The sequence below is a fragment of the Sturnus vulgaris genome, chromosome 28 (genome assembly GCF_052056855.1).
Source record: "Sturnus vulgaris isolate bStuVul1 chromosome 28, bStuVul1.hap1, whole genome shotgun sequence".
Lineage (NCBI taxonomy): Eukaryota > Metazoa > Chordata > Aves > Passeriformes > Sturnidae > Sturnus > Sturnus vulgaris.
Genome location: NC_142270.1, coordinates 4,894,561 through 4,915,378, shown reverse-complemented (window position 1 = coordinate 4,915,378; position 20,818 = coordinate 4,894,561). Strand labels below are relative to the sequence as shown.

Here is a 20,818-nt window from a genome sequence, read left to right as displayed (position 1 = left end):
GCAGGTGGTGGGCTGAAAAATGGGACCAGCACGGAGCCAGGGGAAAAATGCTGCTCGCCAGGGAAAAATGCTGCTCGCCAGGGAAAAATGCTGCTCATCAGGGAAAGGGCTTAGCGCGTCCCCAAAACCATGGGGCTGCTGAGCATCCCCTCCCCAGGGAGGAGGGCAGCGAGGCTCCTTTGACCCAGCTGGATTAGGAGGATCACGGCTAATCCGCTCCGGATGTGGATATTTGGGAAGCACTTTGCAAAGTGCTTGGAAACTTCGTGGTTGCATGCAAGCCAGGACAAGCGTGGCCACCTGGTTGTCACCTCACACAGGGAATTTTTCAGCCTGGTCGTGCCACGATGGGTGAAGCTGAAATGTGATTTCGAGGAGGAGAAGGACAATTCCTGTTCGTTTCCTGGGTGGGTACTTTATTACAAGCCCCAAAAACTATGTGGGGCCTTTTGTTTAACCAAAACCATGTGTTCTGTGCTCTGGACACCACTGGCTGCAGCTGAAGTCATTGGAGTCCTCAAAGAATGATTCATTTTTCAGTTAGAGTAAAATTAGGACAAGGTTTAGGTCTAGAACTACAGCGAAATGCTAATCCGTGTGCAAATGGGATGGGGAAGGATCCATCCTCTCTGAAAAATCAACCTGATGCTCTTTAGGGCACTGAATTCAACCAGGAAAAACCGGGATGTGTGGCAAGGGGCACATGGAAGTGGAAAATTCACATTTCATCCTGGTTCCACGGCCATCCCAGCAGTGGGAGGTCACCCCTGAGCATCCAGACCCTGTTATCCCATCCTCCTCCTACCCAACGCTTATTGGGAGGCCTCAGGGTTTTCTCTTTCCATCTCACTCCCTCCATTTATGAAACTGCCCCAAGTTATCTGTGCTGACAAAACCTCAGGGAGAATATTTGTACAAAGGCAGCTCATTCTCCAGCCCGAGGGGATTTAAGGTGTGGGGAGGGGTCAGGGTCACCCTCTCCCTGTCCCCAGCCACCCCGAGGAGTGGGACACTGACACACACATCACTCCTTTTCCCAGCAAGAATTTCCACCCCGGAAAAAAAGCACTGTGGTTTTCATTTAAGGTGGATTTTTGGGCAGGCTCTTTCACGATGTAAGAAAGGGGTGTGTGTTTATCTCGCAGGGCCAGGCCTCTCGCCCTTATCACCCCCTGGCTATCCCACAGCTCCCTCTGCACCAGGAGCCCCCTGGAGTTGGGAGGCTGCACCCCAGCACGACACTGGGGGGAAATTGGGCACGTTGAGAAGAAAAATCCCTCTGGTTTTGGGGTCTTAAATCCTCCCCTGGCTTGTTCAGTCCTGCTGCAAGTGGAGAATAAAACGAGCGTGAGGGATGGAGCAGGAGCTTGGCTCAACCTCTGCTCTCTGGCCGAGAAAAAAAAATCTTCAATTCCCACAGGGAGCAGAGCAATAAAGGGATGAGTGGAAAAGTTGAGCCTTATCAGCTGCAGTTAATGGGTAACCTCACAGGACACACGCTGACACTCAGATCCTCAGAACACTCCTGTCCAGTCTGACTCAGTGTCTGTTTGTTCAACATCCAGCTCTGCCCGAGATTGGGGCTGTGGGAGGCTCTAATCTCCCTTCCCTGAGCGTCTCCTTCGAGCCTGTGACCCCCAAAACACCCCAGGGAGCTGCTGGGGTACGTGACCATTCCTGTTTTATTTTTGAACATCCCCGTGCAGTTTTACCTTCAGTTCTGTGCTGCCTCCCACTTGTTTTGGTGCCTGGGAGGGTTCTGAGGCAGAGCGATAATTTTGACCTTCTCCCCTTTCCTCTTGATAAATGAATTAGTTGTCTCATAAATTCCAAGTTCCTCTTTAAAGACAAAAAAAAAAAAAAAAAGCTCTCTGGCAAGCTGTGAACTTCACGAGAGCAGTGCTCAATTCCCCACTGCACCTTCTTTGGGCAAGCCTGGGCAAACCACCCTGGCCCTCCGAGCCTCAGTTTCCCCTCTGTGGTGAGAGGTGCTCAGATTTCTGTCCTCACTCTCTTTCCCTGCTTTGTTTTTGGGGTTTGTGGTGTGCTCAGGGCAAGCAGGTGGATTTTTCATCCTTTCTCCCTTTCCCTTTCCTGAAGCAGTTTCACACAATGAGGCCACCCCAAATCTTCTCCAGGCTGAGCAACCCCAACCCTTTATCTTCCTAAATTTGAGTGCTGGATCCCTTCTTTCCCAGGAAGGGCAGAGAGGAAGCAGAACATCTGGAATTATGGATTTATCTTCCCAATTATATGTGCTGGATCCCTGATTTCCTGGGAGGGGCAGAGGGGAAGCAGAACATTTGGAATTATGGGATTTATCTTCTCATCTGCCTGTACTGGATCCTTGCTTCCCTGGGAAGGGCAGAGGGATTTGTTTGGAATGATGGGATTTATCTTCCCAACTCTGTGTGCTGGTTCCCTACTTCCCCATGAAGGGCAGAGGGATTTATTGGAAATGATGGGATTTATCTTCCCAAACTCGTGTGCTGGATTCCTACTTCCCTGCGAGGGGCAGAGGGATTTATCAGAAATTATGGATTAATCTTCCCAACTCTGTGTGCTGGATCCCTTCTTTCCCAGGATGGGCAGAGGGATTTTTTTGGGAAGGATGGGATTTATCTTCCCAACTCTGTTTGTGCTGGTTGCCTTCATGGCCAGGAAGGGCTGAAGGATGGAAAGCAGGGAAGGAACCCCTGGCTCTGCCTTGCTCACCTGTCTGGGTGTCCTCACCTGTCTGGGTGTCCTCCCCTGTCCCCATCCCTGTGAGTGCTGGGCTGAGCTCCCACCTCGGCTCCATCAGCTCCGGGCACTTTCTCCCCCCGGGCAGGATGGGATCAGATCATCTTTGGCTCCTTCCATCGCCCAGCATGTGATCCCTGCTCCAGACCAAGGCCAAATCGCTCAGGTTTACAAACACAGCCCCAGGAGCCTCTTCTGAGCAAAGCCTCGTGATCCCACGCTGCCGTTCCCTTCCTGGATCAGCTTTTGTTTGTTTTGTTTTGTTTTTCCTGATGTCTCCCAAAACGTGCCCTCCTCAAACCCAGGCTGGATTTTGGCAGGAGCAATCCCAGCTCCTCAGGTGGGAACGCTTTTCCAAGCACAAAATATTGTTCTTTTGGGACTAGAACTGGAGGGATTAATGAGAAATTTCGGTTTGGAAGGAGCTAAAATTAAAACCCTGCGTGTGCTGAGTCATTCCCTGATTTCCATGGATTGTTTTTTACAGGCAGCTCCGGGAGCTTCTTTGCCTTCCCTGCAGCACTGGGGGAGCAGAGCCAAGGTGGAGTAATTCTATTCCAGGGAATTCGGACCAATGCCATTTAATTCCGATTTCAATATCCTGAATCAGGCTCTAAATGTGAAAAAAAAAAATTATAAATCAGGGATGAAATGAGAGCAGCTCCACCCATGGCTGGAAAATCCCTTCCCCATGGCACTGCTCTGTCTCTTGGCTGCCTCGGGGCTGGGTGGCTTTTGCCAAATTTTCAGAAGAAGCAAACGGGGGGGGGTTGCTCCCCTTTTTGCAGGAGCAGCATCGCAAAAACGCTGTGGAAAAATCCCAGATTTGGGGGACGCAGGGACAGGGAAGGGAAGCTTGGGGTGCTCGCAGAGCCCTGAAATTGTCCAAGGCCGGGTTGGATGGGATTGGAGCATCTTGGGACGGTAAAATGGGATTTGAAATGGGATTTAAGGATGGGATTTAAGGTCTTTCCCAACCCAAATCTGGGATTTCAAGATTCCATGACACGGGGACAAGGATGAGAAGCCCCAGACCCACAGAGGGGTCTGATCCCAGCCAAAAGGGTCCCAAATATTTATAGAAATAAAATATATAATCACTACAAAAGTATATATTTTAAAAGTGTCCTGTGTACATTTTTGATTTTAATTTTAATGTTAATTTAATATATAAATAAGACTTTAAAAAATATATATCTATAGGGACTATGTATGTATAGATATTTACATATACAGAGATATAGAAAAGCTCCCTCTCTTTAATATGGATTACAGTATTATAAAATAGATAATGTTGCATCAAATTCTGTATGAATTGTACATTATACAAAAATATATAATATATAGTACGATATTATATAGTATATACAATAAGCCATTAATATACATTAGATAATAACGTATTGAATAAGATCCATTATATATTAATTCATTATAATATAGTATTATAATATTATTTCATAAAATGATATAATGATATCATATCACATATAATATAGTATTGCATTATATAAGTATACTATATCTATAATCTATTATTATATAGTATACTTATATCTATATTATTATATACTAATTAATATTTAGTTATGATGTTATACATTAATGAACAAAATTTTATTATTCTATAATTAATGTTAAATGCACATTATGTTATCCACTATAATAGATTATTATTATTGTTATTACTATTAGTTATATGTTACCTGTTGCATGTTATATGATGAAAATTCATAATATACAACACATTTCCTATATAATACATATAGGATATATATATATATATACACACACATATAAATATAAATATATATTCATACACATATTTATAAATATATTTATAAATATAAATACTTAAAATATATTATGAATATATTTTATATCTTAAAATATAAATGTATATTTTATGTATATACTTGTATTATATATAAAATATTATATATAGTCCCAAATAGCCCCAAAACTCGCCCTCTCACCAGCCACCCTGACCTCACCAATGACATCATACATGACGTCACAATGCCATCCCAATGACGTCACCACGCTGCGTCCCGGGCGCGATTGTGGGCGGGGCTATTGAGCCCCTCCGGGCCGTACCACGGCGGGGGCTGCGGGGGGGGGGGGGAAGGCTCAGCCCACCCCAAGTGACGCGGGGGGGGGGGACGGGGGCGCGCGGGGGTGGCACCGCGCATGCGCCGTGCGCGTCTCCCCTGAGGCGGGCGGGCGGCCGGGCCGGGCGGAGGCCGCGGCCGAGCCGGGGGCTCGCGTAGATGTGCAGCCCGGGGGAGGCCTCCCCTGGGCCGGCCCCGGCCGGGGACCTGCCCCCGGAGTGGGAGACGGATGACGAGCGCATGGCCTTCCTGTTCTCGGCCTTCAAGCAGAGCCGCGAGGTGAACAGCACCGAGTGGGACAGCAAGATGGCCTTCTGGGTCGGGCTGGTGCTGGCCCGCGGCCGGCGGAGGGGCGCGGTGAGGACGTGCCTGAGGGAGCTACAGAACGGCTTCGAGCGGCGGGGCAGCGTCCCCTTGGGGCTGGGCACCGTCCTCAGGGAGCTGCTCAGGTAAAGGAGGTCGGGGACGGCCTCGGGGAGGGTGTGGGGGTGTCAGGGATGCGGCTGGCGGTGGATCCGTGCTGTGCCGGCCTGGAGGGTGAATTGTGCGCTGTGAGCCCTGGCACGGCGTGCCCAGAGAAGCCGTGGCTGCCCTTGGATACCTGGAAGTGTCCAAGGACGCGGCTTGTAGCAACCTGAGACGGTGGAAGGTTTCCCTGGGCATGGCGGGGGTGGCACTGGTTGGGATTTAAAGTCCTTCTAACCCAAACCAGTGTGGGATTCTGTGAATTGCGGTTTATGGGGTGTGTGTGTGTGGAATTTGGGAGGAATCAGAGCTCACCCAGGGGCTCGCAGGAGGTGTGGGAGGACAGGGGATCCCACAGGAATATTGGTGTTAAATGGGGGGATTTTCCCTGGAATGTTGTGGTGTTGCAGCTGCCGAGGGCACCGGGGATGTGTTTGCAACCCGAGGTTTTGTGCTGTGAAATTGGAACACGGGACTGGTGCCTGGAAGAGACTCAGAACATCAGGAGCTCTGTTGGTGACCTGAAAATTAAAACCAGTAGATCTGAGAAGCTACAACTTAATATTGAAACGGAGCTATCATGAAATGGCTGATTACCCTTAAAACTGCCCCTCCTTGTTCATTTCCAAGTTTGATGCCTCATCAGTTTCGAGTCAGAAAACTGGGAGAAACTTGCAAAACGGGAAAAAGAGTGAACAAAAGGCACTTGGGATCCAGAGGAAGCAGGGGAGGAATAGAAACCTCTGTGTAGAAAAAAAAACCCCAAAAAACAAAAAAAAAGAAACAGCAATAAGATCTCAAACTTGAGCTGGATCAGGTGATGGAGAACGCCACTGGAGTGGAGGATGTGAAGGATATATCCAAGGTTTAGACTGGCTATGTTCAGTTCCACATGAATTATCTTTTCCTAGGCGTGGGAAGCTCCAGAGGGAGTCAGACTTCATGGCCAGTGTAGACAGCAGCTGGATCTCGTGGGGTGTGGGAGTTTTCATCCTGAAGCCCCTCAAGTGGACCCTCTCCAGCGTGCTGGGGGACAGCAAAATTCCCGAGGAAGAGGAGGTTCTGATTTACGTGGAGCTGCTTCAGGTGAGTGTTTGTTGAGAGCTTTCCTGAGGTTGTGCATCTCCAGGAGAGCCAGGAGTGATTCCGTGTGCTGGGAAGGAAGGGTCAGGGCTGAGCAGATCTTCCTTGGTGCTCCTGAGGTGTTCCAAAGCCTGGAGAGAGATGGATGGAGTGACTTGGGGATGGGAAGGGATTTTGATCTACTGATATAAAAATAATGGAGCTGTTCCAAGGGCTGGAGCCAAGCTGGGAATGTTCACCTGGAGAGGAGAAGCTCCAGGGAAAACTCAGAGCCCCTTCCAGGGCCTAAAGGGGCTTCAAGAGAGTTGGGAAGGGATTTGGACAAGGGATGGAAGGACAGGACACAGGGAATGGCTCCCACTGCCAGGGAACAGGGATGGATGGGATATTGGGAAGGAATTCCTGACTGGGGGGATAGGATGGAATTCCCAGAGGAGCTGTGGCTGCCCCTGGATCCCTGGGAGTGTCCAAGGCCAGGTTGGAGCCCCCTGGGACAGTGGGAGGTGTCCCTGCCATGGCAGGGGTGGCTCTGGATGGGATTTCAGGTCCTCCCTTCCCAAACCATTCCATGGTTCTGACAATGACTTTTCACTGACACCAGGAAAAGAGAGGGACAAATTCCTTGCTTGTCCAGGAAGGCAAGAACTGTGCTGGGATCCAGCTGTGAATCCCATCTGGAGCTCATTCCTGTGTAGGACAAGAGGAACTTTCAGCTCGAGTTCTATCTCCAGGGATGGAACAGTCACAGCCTGGAAATCCACTGCCCAACCTCCGTGGGCATTATTCAAACTGCTTTCCCATGGGATTGGGGCTGCCCTTGGGTCCTGTCCCAACCCCTTTTCTCTCTGAGTCTGCAGAATGAGCCCCAAATCTTGCCGTGGTTATCTGGGTTACTGTATCCAGCAGAAATGCAGGAAATCTTTAATTTTTATTTGGTTCAGACCTGGGGAGAGAATTCCAGGAAGTGCAGGGGAAGCCAATCGATTGCATCTATGGTTCCTGTGCTGGTCCACAGCATTTCAGGCAGTGCCAGTGGCAGAGTTTTGGTTTTTGTGGGTGACTATTTTGAGAGTTTCCTATGGTTCATTCTGAAAGTCACTCTGGAATAAAAGAGGAAGTGTCCAAGTTGTGAGGAAGGAGGTGTGGGGAGGATTTGGGAAGAGCAGGAATGCTGTGAGGGCTGACAGCATCCATGTGATGCCATGGAGTGGCTCCTAGAACAGAGACCAGACAAAATAAAGAGAATAAAGTGGGGATTTATTAAAGACTTTTAACAGATACACCTTGGGCAGTCAAATCCTCTGAGAGGGGCTCCACCTGAGATGGTCATGAGTTTTTTAGATAATTACAAGTTTGGTCCATTTACATATCAGGGGTTAATTGTCCAATTATTAATTCAGATAATGAAGTAATTTACCTTCAGTCTGCTTCCCCAGAACTCACTTTTGTTTATGCTTTTTGTGGCCTGAGGCTGTAGGGTGTCCTTGAGGGATTGTTTTTGGTGGTTTTTTAGAAGGATTGGTTTTTTGGTGTTTTTTAGAGGGATTTTCTTTGTGTGTTTTTCTAGAGGGATTATTTTTGGTGTTTTTTTTACAGGGATTGTTTTTGGTGTGGTTTTAGAGGGACTGGTTTTTGTGTTTTTTAAGAGGGATTGTTTTTGGTGTTTTTTAGAGGGATTGTTTTGTGTGGATTTTTAGAAGGACTGGTTTTTTTGTGTTTTTCTAGAGGGATTATTTTTTGTGGTTTTTTAGAGGGATCGGTTTTTGGTGTTTTTTAGGGGGATTTTCTTTGTGTGAGTTTTTTTTAGAGGGATTGGTTTTCAGTGTTTTTTTAGAGGGACTGTTTTTTTGTGTTTTCCTAGATGGGTTATTTCTTGTGGGTTTTATAGAGGGATTATTTTTTGTGGTTTTTTTTTAGAGGAACTGTTTTTTTTCTGTTTTAAGAGCGATTGTTTTACGTGAGCCGGTAACCACCACTCCATATGCAGTTCAGAATTTTGCACTAACGCAGTCCAGAATTTGATAAAACACAAAAGATGAAATGCTAAAGCACCCCCTGGATTTGTTGCAGGAGAAAGCAGAGGAAGTTTATCGCCTGTACCAGAGCTCTGCCCTCTCCTCCCACCCCGTGGTCGCCCTGTCCGAGCTCCGTTCCCTCTGTGCCGGGCTCTGCCCTGATGAAAGAACCTTCTACCTGTTACTGCTGCAACTGCAGAAGGAGAAGAGGGTCACCATCCTGGAGCAGAATGGAGAGAAGGTACAGGGTCCAGGTGACTGCTTTTGGGTGGTATCATCCCTGTCTTGAGTTCCACCTGCCTGCAGAGAAGTGGATTTTGAGCCGTTTTGGTTAAAGTGGGTGTTCTCTGCTTGCAAAGGTAAATTCCACCTGCTGCAATGTTGTTACCTGGTTGTAGGTGATGAGAAATCCTCGTTCTGGCATGGCAGGTTCTTGAAATTATTTATAATAATTCCCATTTAATTCAGGAGTTAAAAACATGGCAGACCCTGCAGGTTGACTATTCCCAACTGCACAAACTCCACAGCTCTGGAATCAGCATGGAATTCCACATTTTTTTGGAAAGCTTTTCCTGTTTGTCACTTCCTGCAGATGTGCAGGCACTCAGCTCTGAGGTTCCACTTTCCCTGTAATGTTCTGAAGTCCTTGGGAGTCTGACATTCCCATCCACTTCCAGAATCCAGGGACAGCTATAAATCTTCCAGGTTTAAATCTTTAAATCTTCCATTAAGGCTTTTTGTTTCCACACTGCTGATCCTGATCCTGCCTAGTGGTGACTGGGACATCCTCATGACTCCAACTGGCAGTGCAAAAACCTCTTTTCCTTCCTTCCAAGTGAAAGTATTCCTAGCTGGGATTTTTTGGGAAGTGACTCCAGGCTGTGCTGCTGTGATTTCAGATTGTGAAGTTTGCCCGAGGCCTCCACGCCAAGGTGTCCCCAATGAATGACGTGGACATTGGAGTTTATCAGCTGATGCAGAGTGAGCAGCTGCTGTCACAGAAGGTGGAGTCCCTTTCCCAGGAAGCAGAGAAGTAATTTGGGGAAGGGTGGTGGGAAAAAAACATCTGTGGGGTTCAGAACTTTGGGATGTAGAAGTTTGGAACACAATTAGAAACTGCTTTGTCGTGGTGTTCTTTCCTGTTCTTAAACAAAATACTCACAGCCCACTCACAGCTTTCCCAGCCTTTGTTCCCTGCTCCCTAGGAAAACAAGGTGCAGGGAATGGCTGTGAGCAACGTTTTGCAAGGATTTGGAATTCATTCAAGGACTTGTGGGAATCAACACTGGTTCGAGGGTGGTTGTGTCCAAAATGTGGTCCCTTCAGAGAGAGGGAGAGGGTGGTTGTGCTTTGTAAAATAAGGAAGAAGTTTCCTTTTGTAAAATAAGGAAGAATTTTCCTTTTTCCAATCTTCCAGATGTAAAGAGGATGCCAGGAGTGCTTGCAGAGCTGGGAAGAAGCAGCTGGTGAGTGGAACTGGCAGGGAAATGTCCTGGAGCTGCTGCAGAACTGCAGATCATGCCCAGGGTTAAATTTGGGGGGCTTCATCCCAGGGGTGTTGGAATGGTGGCTCTGAAGCCAAAACTCCTTAAGGTGAAGGATTTATTTTTCCAGAGTGAGATGAGGAAGGGAAATAAACTCTTAAACCCACTTGTTCTGTGTGTGCCTCAGGGATTCCTGGTTGTTTTGGGCTTTTTTTAATGACACTCCCAATCTCAGAATATCCCAAGTTGGAAGGGACCCACTCAGAATCATCAAAATCCAACTCCTGGCTTTTTTTTTTTTTTTATTTTGTCCTTGAGATGGTAATTTCTGAGCAAGTTTTACACAAACACATATTTCACAACCTTTCTCTGCTTTTCCCTCCTTCCTTTATGTTTACAAATACATGCTTTTAATCAGGGTGAAATTCCCCAAGGATTGCATTTTGAAGTAAAAAAGGTGGGAATGTGAATAGCTGCAGATGCCAACTGGAAAATTTCAGATGACCTGACCTTTCCAAAGCAGGCCTCCAGGAATTTTTTTGCTGGATACCACCCAAGTGATCCAGGATGAACCCAGGAGTTCAGCATGGAGGACACTTGGCCATTTTCTGAGCTTCATCCCAATTTTCCCGTGGTGCCAACAGGAATTTTGAAGCAGGAATAAACCCAGGGGAGGGGGAGACTTCTCAGATTTGTGTGTAGAGCTGAGCTGTGAAAAACGATGTTCACTTTCAGTTTTTCCTAGGTAAAATTTCCTAGGTTTTTTCCTTCCTTTCAATTTCCTAGGTAAGTTTTAAAAGGTTTAGTAAAAGACAATAAGAGACAAAGCAAAAGGTGACAACAGCTGGGTGCTTTAGCCTAACTCAGAAAACACTTCTTTAAATGCATCAACCTGTTCCATATCCATAGATCTTCATGCATTATTCAAAATCAACCACCCCCAACCTGTAAATAATTTTTTTTTTCTCCTTGTGGCTCCTTCTTGATAATGGAGATCAGTAAATTCCTTCCCTGGAGTTCTGGTGTTCATCACCCCTGTCTTCATCCAAGAATGTGAAAAGAAATTTTTTATTATCTTTTTACCATTCTCTGAGTTAATTACATGAACAAGAGCTTTTTACATCACCATGTTATAATCCAAGAAAAAATATATTTATCACCCTACTATTTCTAAGTTTTGTTCATTAGCAGAACTAAAAGGAACTAAATTCATACAGCAGAGTTTTCCAGCATTGTACATAGAGCACTGCAAGAGCTGAAACAATCAATACCTTTGCTGTTACCTGTAGCCTATCATAAATACCAACATTACCAGATCCATGTCACTGTTTTACAATCACAAAAAGTCACAGTGTTAACAGTTTAAGTTAGAAGTTCTTTTTCAGTTTTATCACAGTGGAAAATCTTGAGATCTTTTCTTTCTACTTGCAACATTGGCATTATTGTCTGCCTGTGAAAATCTTTTTGCTTGGTAAAAACATCTTTTGTTTGAGGTGGATTTATCTTTTGCTTTGAGCCATAAAAACCCCTTCTAAGTCATTTTATCTTTAGTTACCCAGTCAGACTGGCTCAGCAATTCTTCTGTATCAAAACTTGCTTTCATTTCTATTCCTTCTTCTGCTTCTACATTCAGAGATCTTTCTGTTCCACACACACATCTGTGAGACCTTCCCGTCCACTCCTTATCCTTCCCCACACGGCATTCATTTGAACATTTGCAAGAAGCCAAGAATACAATTTATATTTAACACGTGCACCGATCTCCTTGTGCCGTGAGCTGTGTGTGTCTGTGTCCCCGGCCAGGCCCTGAGGTGCCTCAAGTCGAAGCGGAGGACGGAGCGGCGAATCGAGGAGCTGCACTCCAAGCTGGACGCGGTGCAGGGAATCCTGGATCGGATCTACGCCTCCCAGACCGACCAGATGGTACCGTGGGCTCCTCCCTCCCTCCCTCCTTCCCTCCTTCCCTCCTTCCCTGCCTCCTTCTCTCCCTTCTTCACTGCCTCCTTCCCTCCTTCTCTGCCTCCCTGCCTGCCTGCCCTGTCTCCTTCCCTCCCTCCCTTCTTCCCCTCCTTCCCTCCCTCCCTCCTTCCCTGCCTCCCTCCCTGCCTGCCCTGCCTCTTTCTCTTCCTCCTTCACTGCCTCCCTGCCTCCTTCCCTGCCTCCTTCCCTGCCTGCCTCCCTGCCTGCCTCCCTCCCTCCCTCCCTCCCTCCTTCCCTGCCTGCCTGCCTCCTTTCCTCCCTTCTCCCCCTCCCTCCCTCCCTCCCTCCCTCCCTCCCTCCCTCCTTCCCTGCCTGCCTCCTTCCCTCCCTTATTCCCCTCCTCCCTGCCTCCCTGCCCTGAGCTCCTCCCTGCCTCCCTCCCAGTTTCCCTGTTCCCCTGTTCCCTTGTTTCCCTCTCTCTTTTTCCCTCTCCCTTTTCCCCCCTTTTTCCCTCTTTTTCCCTCCCTGCCCCGAGCTCCTCCTGCCCCTCTCTTTCTCTCATCCTTCACCTCAGGGCTGGGATTTACCCTGGGAATTTCCTCCATTTCCTCTCGTGTCTCTCAGGGTCCTGCTTGGGAAGCAGCTCTGGAGAGGAGCTGCCCCTGTTTTCATCAGCATTGTGCATCTTTGTCTTTATTTTTAATTTCAAAGTATTTCAGGCTGGACCTCATCAGCTTTGTGCATCTTTGTCTTTAATTTTTAATTTCAAGTTATTTAATGCCTACCAGCCTGATGTCCATCAGCATTGTGCCTCTTCATCTCTTTTAGTTTTAATTTCCAGTCATTTAATGCCTTCCAGGCTGGAGTTCTTGGGCAGATCTTGATCTCTTTTATTTTGAATTTCCAGGTGTTTAATGCCTACCAGGCTGGAGTGGGAGCTCTGAAGCTTTCCATGAAGGATGTGACAGTGGAGAGGGCAGAGAACCTGGTGGATCAGATCCAAGAGGTACTGGAGCAGCCAGGGGAGTGTGGATATTCCCAGATATTCATTAATTAATAATCCTTTGGTTGCTTTTAATTATTTATGTTTTTTTTCCCTTTATGGCACCAAAGCAAACTGACTTAATTTTCTGCTAAAACATCAGCAAGAAGGAGATTTCTGTGTCTTCATGTTTTGCTGTTCTGTATTTTAATTTATTTTAAATTTGTGCTTTTTGAGGGGTTTTTGGATCAGGAGTATTGGGGGAGCACCCAGCTTTCCTAGAAAGTCTTTAGGTTTATTAAAAATGCAAATCAGACCTTTGGAAGCTGGAATGCAACTGTGTGCATGAAACAGCCTGACATTTCATTTTATTTCATTTTGTTATTTTGTTTTATTTTTGTTTGGTTGTGTTCTGCTTTTATTCTGTTTTTGTTTTATTTTTTTATTCTACATATTTTATTTTATTTTATTCCATTTTATTTTCATTTTTATTTTATTCTATTTTATTCTATTCTATTTTGTTCTATTTTATTTTAATTCTATTTTATTTTTATTTTATTTTTTTTATATTTTTATTTTAAAATTTTCTTTTAATCTATTTTATTTCATTTTATTTTATTGTTTGCTTTTTTTTCCCCATAGTTTGAACTTGATCTCAAAGGTCTTTTCCCACCTAGTTAATTCTGTAATTTTGTAATCTGCATTTCAGTGAGGGAGAGGAGTTAATTCTGCAGGAATTGAAGTGAGCAGAGCTGCCTGAGCTGCTGTGAAAAAAGCCAAGGATTAATTTTTTAGCACCATCAGCTCAAAGTGAGACTTGAGCTGAGGGGCTGCAAAATGGAGTGGCTGAGATGTTTTGGTCTCCAGCTTCCTGAATGTGCAATTCCAACTCTTTATTTCTGTGAAAAAGCTCAAATCAGAGAGAGATTTTTTTTACTCCCACTGTGAAATTCTGGTTTGGGTTTGATCCTCAAATGTGCCACGCTTGGTCCTGTTATTTGTTAAGATGAAATAATAATATTTCATCTTCATGTTCCTGGTGAAAACCAAGGTGGAAATGTCTTCTCCACTAATTCCTGCTGCCTTTAGGTCAACTTCTGATTTTTTTTGTTGTTGTTGTTTCTGCTTTTGATAAAGCAGCTACAACAGGGCACGAAATTAATTTCTAATCTTTATTTGTTTTACCTCAGCTTTGTGACACTCAAGATGAAGTGGCCCAGACTCTGGCTGGAGTGGGGATCAATGGTCTGGGTATGTCCTGGGCTTTTTATCCTTTGCTTTTCCTTTCCCTGTTCCATCCCTTCCCTGCTCCCTCCCTTTTCCCTGTTCCCTCTTTTCCTTCTCTTTCTTTTCCCTGGTCCATCCCTTTTCCCTGGTCCATCCCTTTTCCCTGCTTCCTCCTTTCCCTGCTCCCTCTTTTCCTTCTTGTTCCTTTCCCTGCTCCATCCCTTTCCCTCCTCCCCCTTTCCCTGCTCCCTCCTCTTCTTCTCTTTCCTTTCCCTGCTCCCCCTTTTCCCTGCTCCCCCTTTTCCCTGCTCCCTCCTTTCCCTGCTCCATCCCTTTCCCTGTTCCCTCCCCACATTCAGCAGATTCCTGGGGGGAGTAAACTCTTCCCAAAATTCCATTCCTTGGCTGGAATGGGGAGCAGGGAGTTCTCCCCTCTCACAGTTTATTCATCTCCAAATCCTCACGGTCCCCATTTGGGGCTGGATTTCAGTTCAAAGCTGTGTAATGTTGATTGAAATCTATTTTTAGGGTGGCTGCTGCTTTGTTTTTTTGAAGTGATGAGCGTTTTCCTCTGGCCTGGCTGTTGCTGCAGCTTGTTTGCCTCTGCTGAAAGGTGCCAGAGCTTCTTGGCCTCAGTGCCAAGAAAAAAAATTCTCCCTGAGATCAGGACCGAATTTTCAGTCCTTTTAAAGAAGTACAGGAAATTCCTTGTGAGTAACAATGAGGAGGAATAACGGCTCTGCTTTGATCTCTGTGCTGTGAGGATGCCACTCAATTCTCCTTGGAGCTGAAATGTTTTCTTTAATCTGCAGAGATGGACTCTGAGGAGCTGGAGAAGGAGCTGGACAGTCTCCTGCAGGACTCCAGCAAGGATTCCCTGGATCTGCCTCCCGTTCCCCAGAAGGTGCTGAGTGCCCCCATGTCGGATGCTGAGCTGGAAGCTGAGCTGGAGCAGCTCTCTGTGTCTGCTGGAGGTGGGAATGGCAGCAGGGCCTGGGAGGGAGCTGCTCTGGGGGACTGAGACAGCCCTGAGCAGCTCAGGGGTCAGCAGGGCTTAAACCAGGCCTGGGAGAGCTGGGAATTCTGCCTGGATCATCCTGGTTCAGCACAGCTAAACCAAATCCTGGGAGAGCTGGGAATTCTGCCTGGATGCTTTGCCAAGGGTGCAGGGAGAGCTGAAGGCTCTGTGAGGGAGCTGCTGCTTGGACTGATTGCTTTTTAAATTGAACAAAGTTTTACAAAGCCAGGCAGTGTTGGAAGGGATAAAACAGGCAGGATTTATCCAGCCCTCAGCATCTTCCCTGGAGTGCTCTTTATGTGCTTAAACTGGGCTTTATTTACTGATAAATAAATAAAAAATAAGAACGGTAAATAATACTTTATTATTTTTTAATGGCCTTTTTGGGTCCCTTCCAACTCAGGATATCCTGTGATTTAGTAACAATGAATGACCAGAGTTTATGGGCTTGAACTGAGCTTTCCCTACACCTGTCTTGGACAGTTTCAGTTTTCCTTTTGGGATTCTGTTCATGAGCAGTCCCACAGGATTGGCTGTGTAGTTTTCCTTTTGTTTGGGCAGGACATAACCTCAATTTCCAGAGAATTCCCTATCAAACATGGAGCATGTGCTTCCAGGGGATGGAGCTGAGCAGGGAAGCACCGAGGCACTCTGGAATTTTACTGGATGGCTGTGGATGTGTGGAGGCACTGTGGAATTTTGTTGGATGGTTGTGGATGTGTGGAGGCACTGTGGAATTTTGTTGGGTGGTTGTGGATGTGTGGAGGCACTGTGGAATTTTGTTGGGTGGTTGTGGATGTGTGGAGGCACTGTGGAATTTTGTTGGGTGGTTGTGGATGTGTTGAGGCACTCTGGAATTTTTTTGGGTAGTTGTGGATGTCTGGAGGCACTGTGGAATTTTGTTGGATGGTTGTGGATGTGTTGAGGCACTCTGGAATTTTGTTGGATGGTTGTGAATGTTTTTGATGAGTTCTGATCTCTGTTGCAATTCTCTTCTCAGATCTGGCACAAAAGACTCCCTCTGCTTCTTCTGAACCCAAAACAGCTCTGGGACTGAATCTCTGAAGAGCCAACAGAATTCCTGTTGCTGCAGTTTGGGAAGTTGTCTCAATGTTCCTTAACTCATGACCAGAACTTCCAAGGAGAGGGGGACACCCCCCTGTCCTTCTGGATCTGTCTTTGCTCAGCAGCAGGAGCTCCTGCCATGACAATCCACTCTGGACCTGGCCCCAGCTGGTGTTTGTCATCTCTGTGCCAACATCTGCACTGGTCTCGATCTGCCTCGTGTGACCCCAAGTCACTGCCACATCCTGGGAACACAACTCCAGCGAAGATAAAACTCTTCTGTGTCCATATCAGTGCTCGGTTTTGGGTTTGATTTTGATTTCTCTTCCTTTGCTGTGGCTGGTGTTGAGAATCTGAGTAGCAGCAGCGTTGCAGTGGCTCAACATTTGGCTGTTTGTGTGGTTGTTTTGAACACTTTGGCACATCAGTTAAGCAAGCTTCAGCACCTGGTGGTTGTTGTGTCCCTCCCTCTGGATCCTGCACTGACAGCCAGGCACTGGAACTGCTCAGTTTGAGGAGATTTTGGGGCAGCAATGGCAAGCACAAGACAAAAGAATCCCTCTCTCTGTAATGACACTAAGGCCTTAAAAGGGAGACCTGCAAAAGATTCCCCCAGAGGAGTTTCAGGCTGTTGTGGCCAGGGCTGGGTGCTGCCTCTTCTGCTGGCTCTTGAAATTGGAGCTGGTGGCTGTTTTTATATCCTCCCTCTAAGCCAAACTTGTTGGGATCTGCAGGGTGAGGGCTCTGAGCTGCCACGGAGGGATTTGGGCTGGGAAGAGAAAGGATCCCTTGGGAGAGCACAGCTCCAGGGAACAGCCTTGGCTTTGCCTTCAGCCCTGGCACTGCAGTCCCACAGGATTGTGTGTTCCCACAAAACCCCAAACCCAGCCCCTGTGGATGTTTTTGATGCACAAAACCCCGAGCACCACACCAGGGCTGCCTCTCCCCTCATCTTTTGCAGGTCACTTTTTACCCCTCGTGTGCACATGGAAGTGTGGGAAACCCAAATCCCTGAAAAATGGAGCTTCCAGGAGGGGAATGTGCCCTTCCCTGGGATTCCTGAGCGTGGCAGGGGAGTGCCTGGCTGCCTGTGGATGATCACCAGCCCTGTGCCCAAATCCCTGACTGGGAAAGTATTCCAGCACCATTGGGATGTATTCCTGCACCACTGGGAATGTATCCCACACCACTGGGAATGTATCCCACACCACTGGGAATGTATTCTAGCACCAATTGGTGTATTCCAGCACTGGGAATGTATTCCTGCACACTGGGAATGTATTCCTGCACCATTGGGATGTATTCCTGCACACTGGGAATGTATTCCTGCACTTCCACGCTGCCTCTCCAAGCTCCATTCCTCAGTGGCACTTTGGGATAATGGGAATTGAGGGCTGGAGTTTCCCCTCCTGGTGATCATTTCTTGCCCACTCAGCCCCAGCCCAGGGCCAGGGGATGTCCCTGGGGGTGTCCCCGTGTCCTGGGGGTGTCCCCAGGGGCTGTGTCCCCTCTGTCCCCACTCAGCAGTGCAGGTTCCTGCCAGGGGCAGGGGGAGGCTGCAGCTCCCAGTTCCCCATGGAATGATGTACAATGAAGCTCTGTGTTCCTTTCCTCTGGAAGTAAACGGGAGAAAAACCCTCGGTGTTTTCTGCCTGTGTGTGACAACAGGGGAGGGGAGGGACCCGAGGGGCTCTGGGTTCTCCTGTGCTTTTTCCCTGTTCCAGCTGTTGTTCCAGCTGTGCTGGAATCCAGGGATAGTCCTGGGCTGCTTTATCCAAGCCCAAACCGAGCAACTGCTCCACCAGACTTTATCTAACCTGGCTTTAAAAAGCCCGTTATTAAAATTACCACATTTAATAATTTAATAATTTGTCTCTTTTTTCCTGAGCAGCCTCTGCTGCTTTTTGGGTGGCACCACCTTCGTTCCTGGTGTCATTTTGGACACAATTCCTGCTTTTCCTTATCTTCCCCCTTCTTTTTTATCACTCTGCATCTCAAACCTGCACTTTCAAGGCTCACAGTCACAGCCCTTTGCCCATGGAGAAAAGGAAATCAGTTCTAATGAACCCCTTGGTTTTGTAGCAGACAATTCCTAAAGCTGATTTTGGGACAGTTTTCCACCCAGCTTCTTGTTCTCATTGTAGTTAAGCAGCCCAGATTTGGAGCCTGGTACTGGTTTTCTCTCTGCCTGAAGAAAATCGATGTAAATTGAGTGGCCTGGTGTATAAAAAAACAAATTTCCCTCTAAAACCACAATGCCTAAACCTGGAATTCCCAGACTATTGATGCTGTTTCCTCTGAGGTTTGATCTGATCCCTGGAATGCTCCCATGGATTTTTTACAGGGCTCAGCTCTCACCTACCACCTGGATTTTTGTTTTTCAGGTCTGACTCTCCCTCCTTTCTCCCCTGCTCTCAGAATTGTCCCTTCCCTGGAAATCCAAAGGGATTCCTGCAGGAATGAACTCTCCCCTGTAATCCTGGGATTCATCAGCTGTGCTGGAAATGACATTTAGGAGTTAAACCCGAGCAGCTGCTGCTTTATTTGGAGTGGCTGGTAATTTTCTGCCTTTGATGCAGAGTGGGGGATGTAATCAGGGTGCCTGAAATGGAGAATTTTCAGGATATTTTGGTGAGACAGCAGGGAAAAGAAATCAAGGGCAGCCTCTTGCTGGGTGAGGAAATTAAATATAAAAACCTTCGAGCTGAATTGCCACCAAACGGGAATCTTTTCATGCTGGAGAGATGTTTAAAATAGTGCTTAACTTGAGCCTGGATTAAAAGGAACTGTTGATTATAAAATAATGCAGGTTCCTCAGGGGAGGAGATTTGATCTCTCCCAGGAGGAGCTGCTGGGTTTGGTTTGCCTGTGACAGCAGAACCCGAATTTCTGCACCAGGTGTGGTCCAAAATGCTCAGAAATTTGATAAATGGGATCCCACACCAGATCCTTTCCTACAGCCTCACGTTGTGCCAGGGGAGGTTTAGGTTGGAAATTGGGATGAAATCCTTCATGGAAAATGTGAGGCACTGGAAGGGTGGAATCACCGTCCCTGGAGGGGTTCAAAATGTGTGGATGTGGCACTTGGGGACACGGTTTGGGGGCTGAGGCCACACTTGGACTTGATGCTCTTGAAGGTCTTTGCCAGCCTTAACAACTCTAAAATTTTCTATTTTGGAGCTCCTGTAGAGGAGGAGCTGATTTGTATCTCCAAGGAGGAATTCCTGGGAACCTCCTGGCTTGGGATGTGCCACCATGAGCTGCCACTGCCACCCTGTGCTGTGATTTCCTGAGGGGACAGATCAGTGTCACCCTGCCCTGTGTGACACATCAGTGCCACCCCTGCTGTGTGTGACACATCACAGATCAGTGCCACCCTGCCCTGTCACAGGTCGCTGCCATCGCTGCTCACCGGGACAGCAGTGACAGCATCCCGGGGTTCGTTTCTGCCCCCTGAGATCCTGAAAATTTTTGTGCCCAGAGCAGGGATTGGGAGGAAAATGCCCCGTGGGGCGCAGAGGGCCGAGCATCCCTGGGAGTGAGAGCGGGAAAGGACCCGGACATCCCAAAAATCCCACCCCGTGCATCCCTGGGAGCATCCAAACATCCCTGGAGCTCCGGCAGCCTCGGGCCGTGCCCATTCCCTGCGAGCTGTCCCGCTTTTATTCCGCCCTCTCTGGGGAAGAGCCTTGCCCTGCCCTGACCCAGCTCGGCGCTTTTCCTGCGCTGCAATCCCGAATTCCCGAGGGCAGGAATCGCTGCTCCGTGCGCCGCCGCTGGTGCCATCTACCCTCGCTCCCTGGAACAGCCCCGGGCGGCGCCGCTAATGAGGGTTAATTAAACCCCGTGACACGGGGACAGCGAGCGCCCCGACACCCGGGAGCGAGCCCGGGCTGTGTCCTCCAGGGAATATCGGCTCCGTGTTGGGAATGGCTCGGGACAGGTCGTGCTCTCCCCGGGCTCAGCAGAGCCGGCTCAGGGTGATGGATCCGGGTTTAGCAAACCCGAGATGATGGATCCGGGTTTAGCAATTGCGGGGTGATGGATTTGGGTTTAGCGATGCCGGGGTGATGGATCCGGGTTTAACAATCCCGGGGTGATGGATCCGGGCTCGGCAATCCCGGGGTGATGGATTCGGGTTTAGCAATCCCGGGGTGATGGATCCGGGCTCAGCAGAGCCTGCTCACGGTGCTCTGGTGGCTCTTTTCCCCCGAGGTGACCGGGAAATGCAGGGTCAGGGATGCTCTGGGCACAGAGGGAATTAATTCGAGCTGAACCAGCTCGAGTTGTGCCCAGGATTTGCAAAGCCTGTCCTGCTTTTCCCCACCTCACTTTTGTACGAGGGCTCTCCTCAAGAGAGAGCAGGTGACACTGATGTGTCACACACAGCAGGGGTGGCACTGACCTGTGACAGGGTAGGAGTGGCACTGATGTGTCACACAGGGCAGGGTGGCACTGATCTGTGATGTGTCACACAGGGCAGGGTGACACTGATCTGTCCCCTCAGGAAATCACAGCACAGGGTGGCAGTGGCAGCTCATGGTGGCACATCCCAAGCCAGGAGGCTCCCAGGAATTCCTCCTTGGAGATACAAATCAGCTCCTCCTCCACGGGAGCTCCAAAATAGAAAATTTTAGAGTTGTTAAGGTTGGCAAAGACCTCCAAGAGCATCAAGTCTAAGTGTGGCCTCAGCACTGCCACAAAGC

The 20,818-nt window shown here is 47.9% G+C and overlaps 1 protein-coding gene across 2 annotated transcripts; it reads left to right on the top strand.

Moving 5' to 3' along the window:
* Nucleotides 1-4,950: 4,950 nt before the first annotated feature.
* On the top strand, nt 4,951-17,749 carry CHMP7 (charged multivesicular body protein 7). Of its 2 annotated transcripts, XM_014892893.2 has the most exons (10): nt 4,960-5,302; nt 6,230-6,404; nt 8,472-8,657; nt 9,316-9,449; nt 9,834-9,882; nt 11,704-11,823; nt 12,728-12,826; nt 13,993-14,053; nt 14,842-15,003; nt 16,048-17,749. In XM_014892893.2, the coding sequence occupies exons 1-10, from the start codon at nt 5,013-5,015 to the stop codon at nt 16,110-16,112; spliced, it is 1,341 nt and encodes a 446-aa protein (XP_014748379.1). In that variant the 5' UTR covers nt 4,960-5,012; the 3' UTR covers nt 16,113-17,749. The 2 variants fall into 2 exon arrangements, with proteins under 2 accessions (XP_088036265.1, XP_014748379.1); XM_088180139.1 differs by lacking the exons at nt 14,842-15,003; nt 16,048-17,749 and adding an exon at nt 14,558-14,799 and having other exon boundaries at nt 4,951-5,302.
* The last annotated feature ends 3,069 nt before the right edge of the window (nt 17,750-20,818 follow it).

Bases quoted from the DNA above. Each gene is read 5' to 3' on its own strand.
- CHMP7 (XM_014892893.2), top strand. From the start codon at position 5,013: ATGTGCAGCCCGGGGGAGGCCTCCCCTGGGCCGGCCCCGGCCGGGGAC. The intron at 5,303-6,229 runs GTAAAGGAGGTC...ATCTTTTCCTAG, and splicing joins GTCCTCAGGGAGCTGCTCAG to GCGTGGGAAGCTCCAGAGGG. The intron at 14,054-14,841 runs GTATGTCCTGGG...TTTAATCTGCAG, and splicing joins AGTGGGGATCAATGGTCTGG to AGATGGACTCTGAGGAGCTG.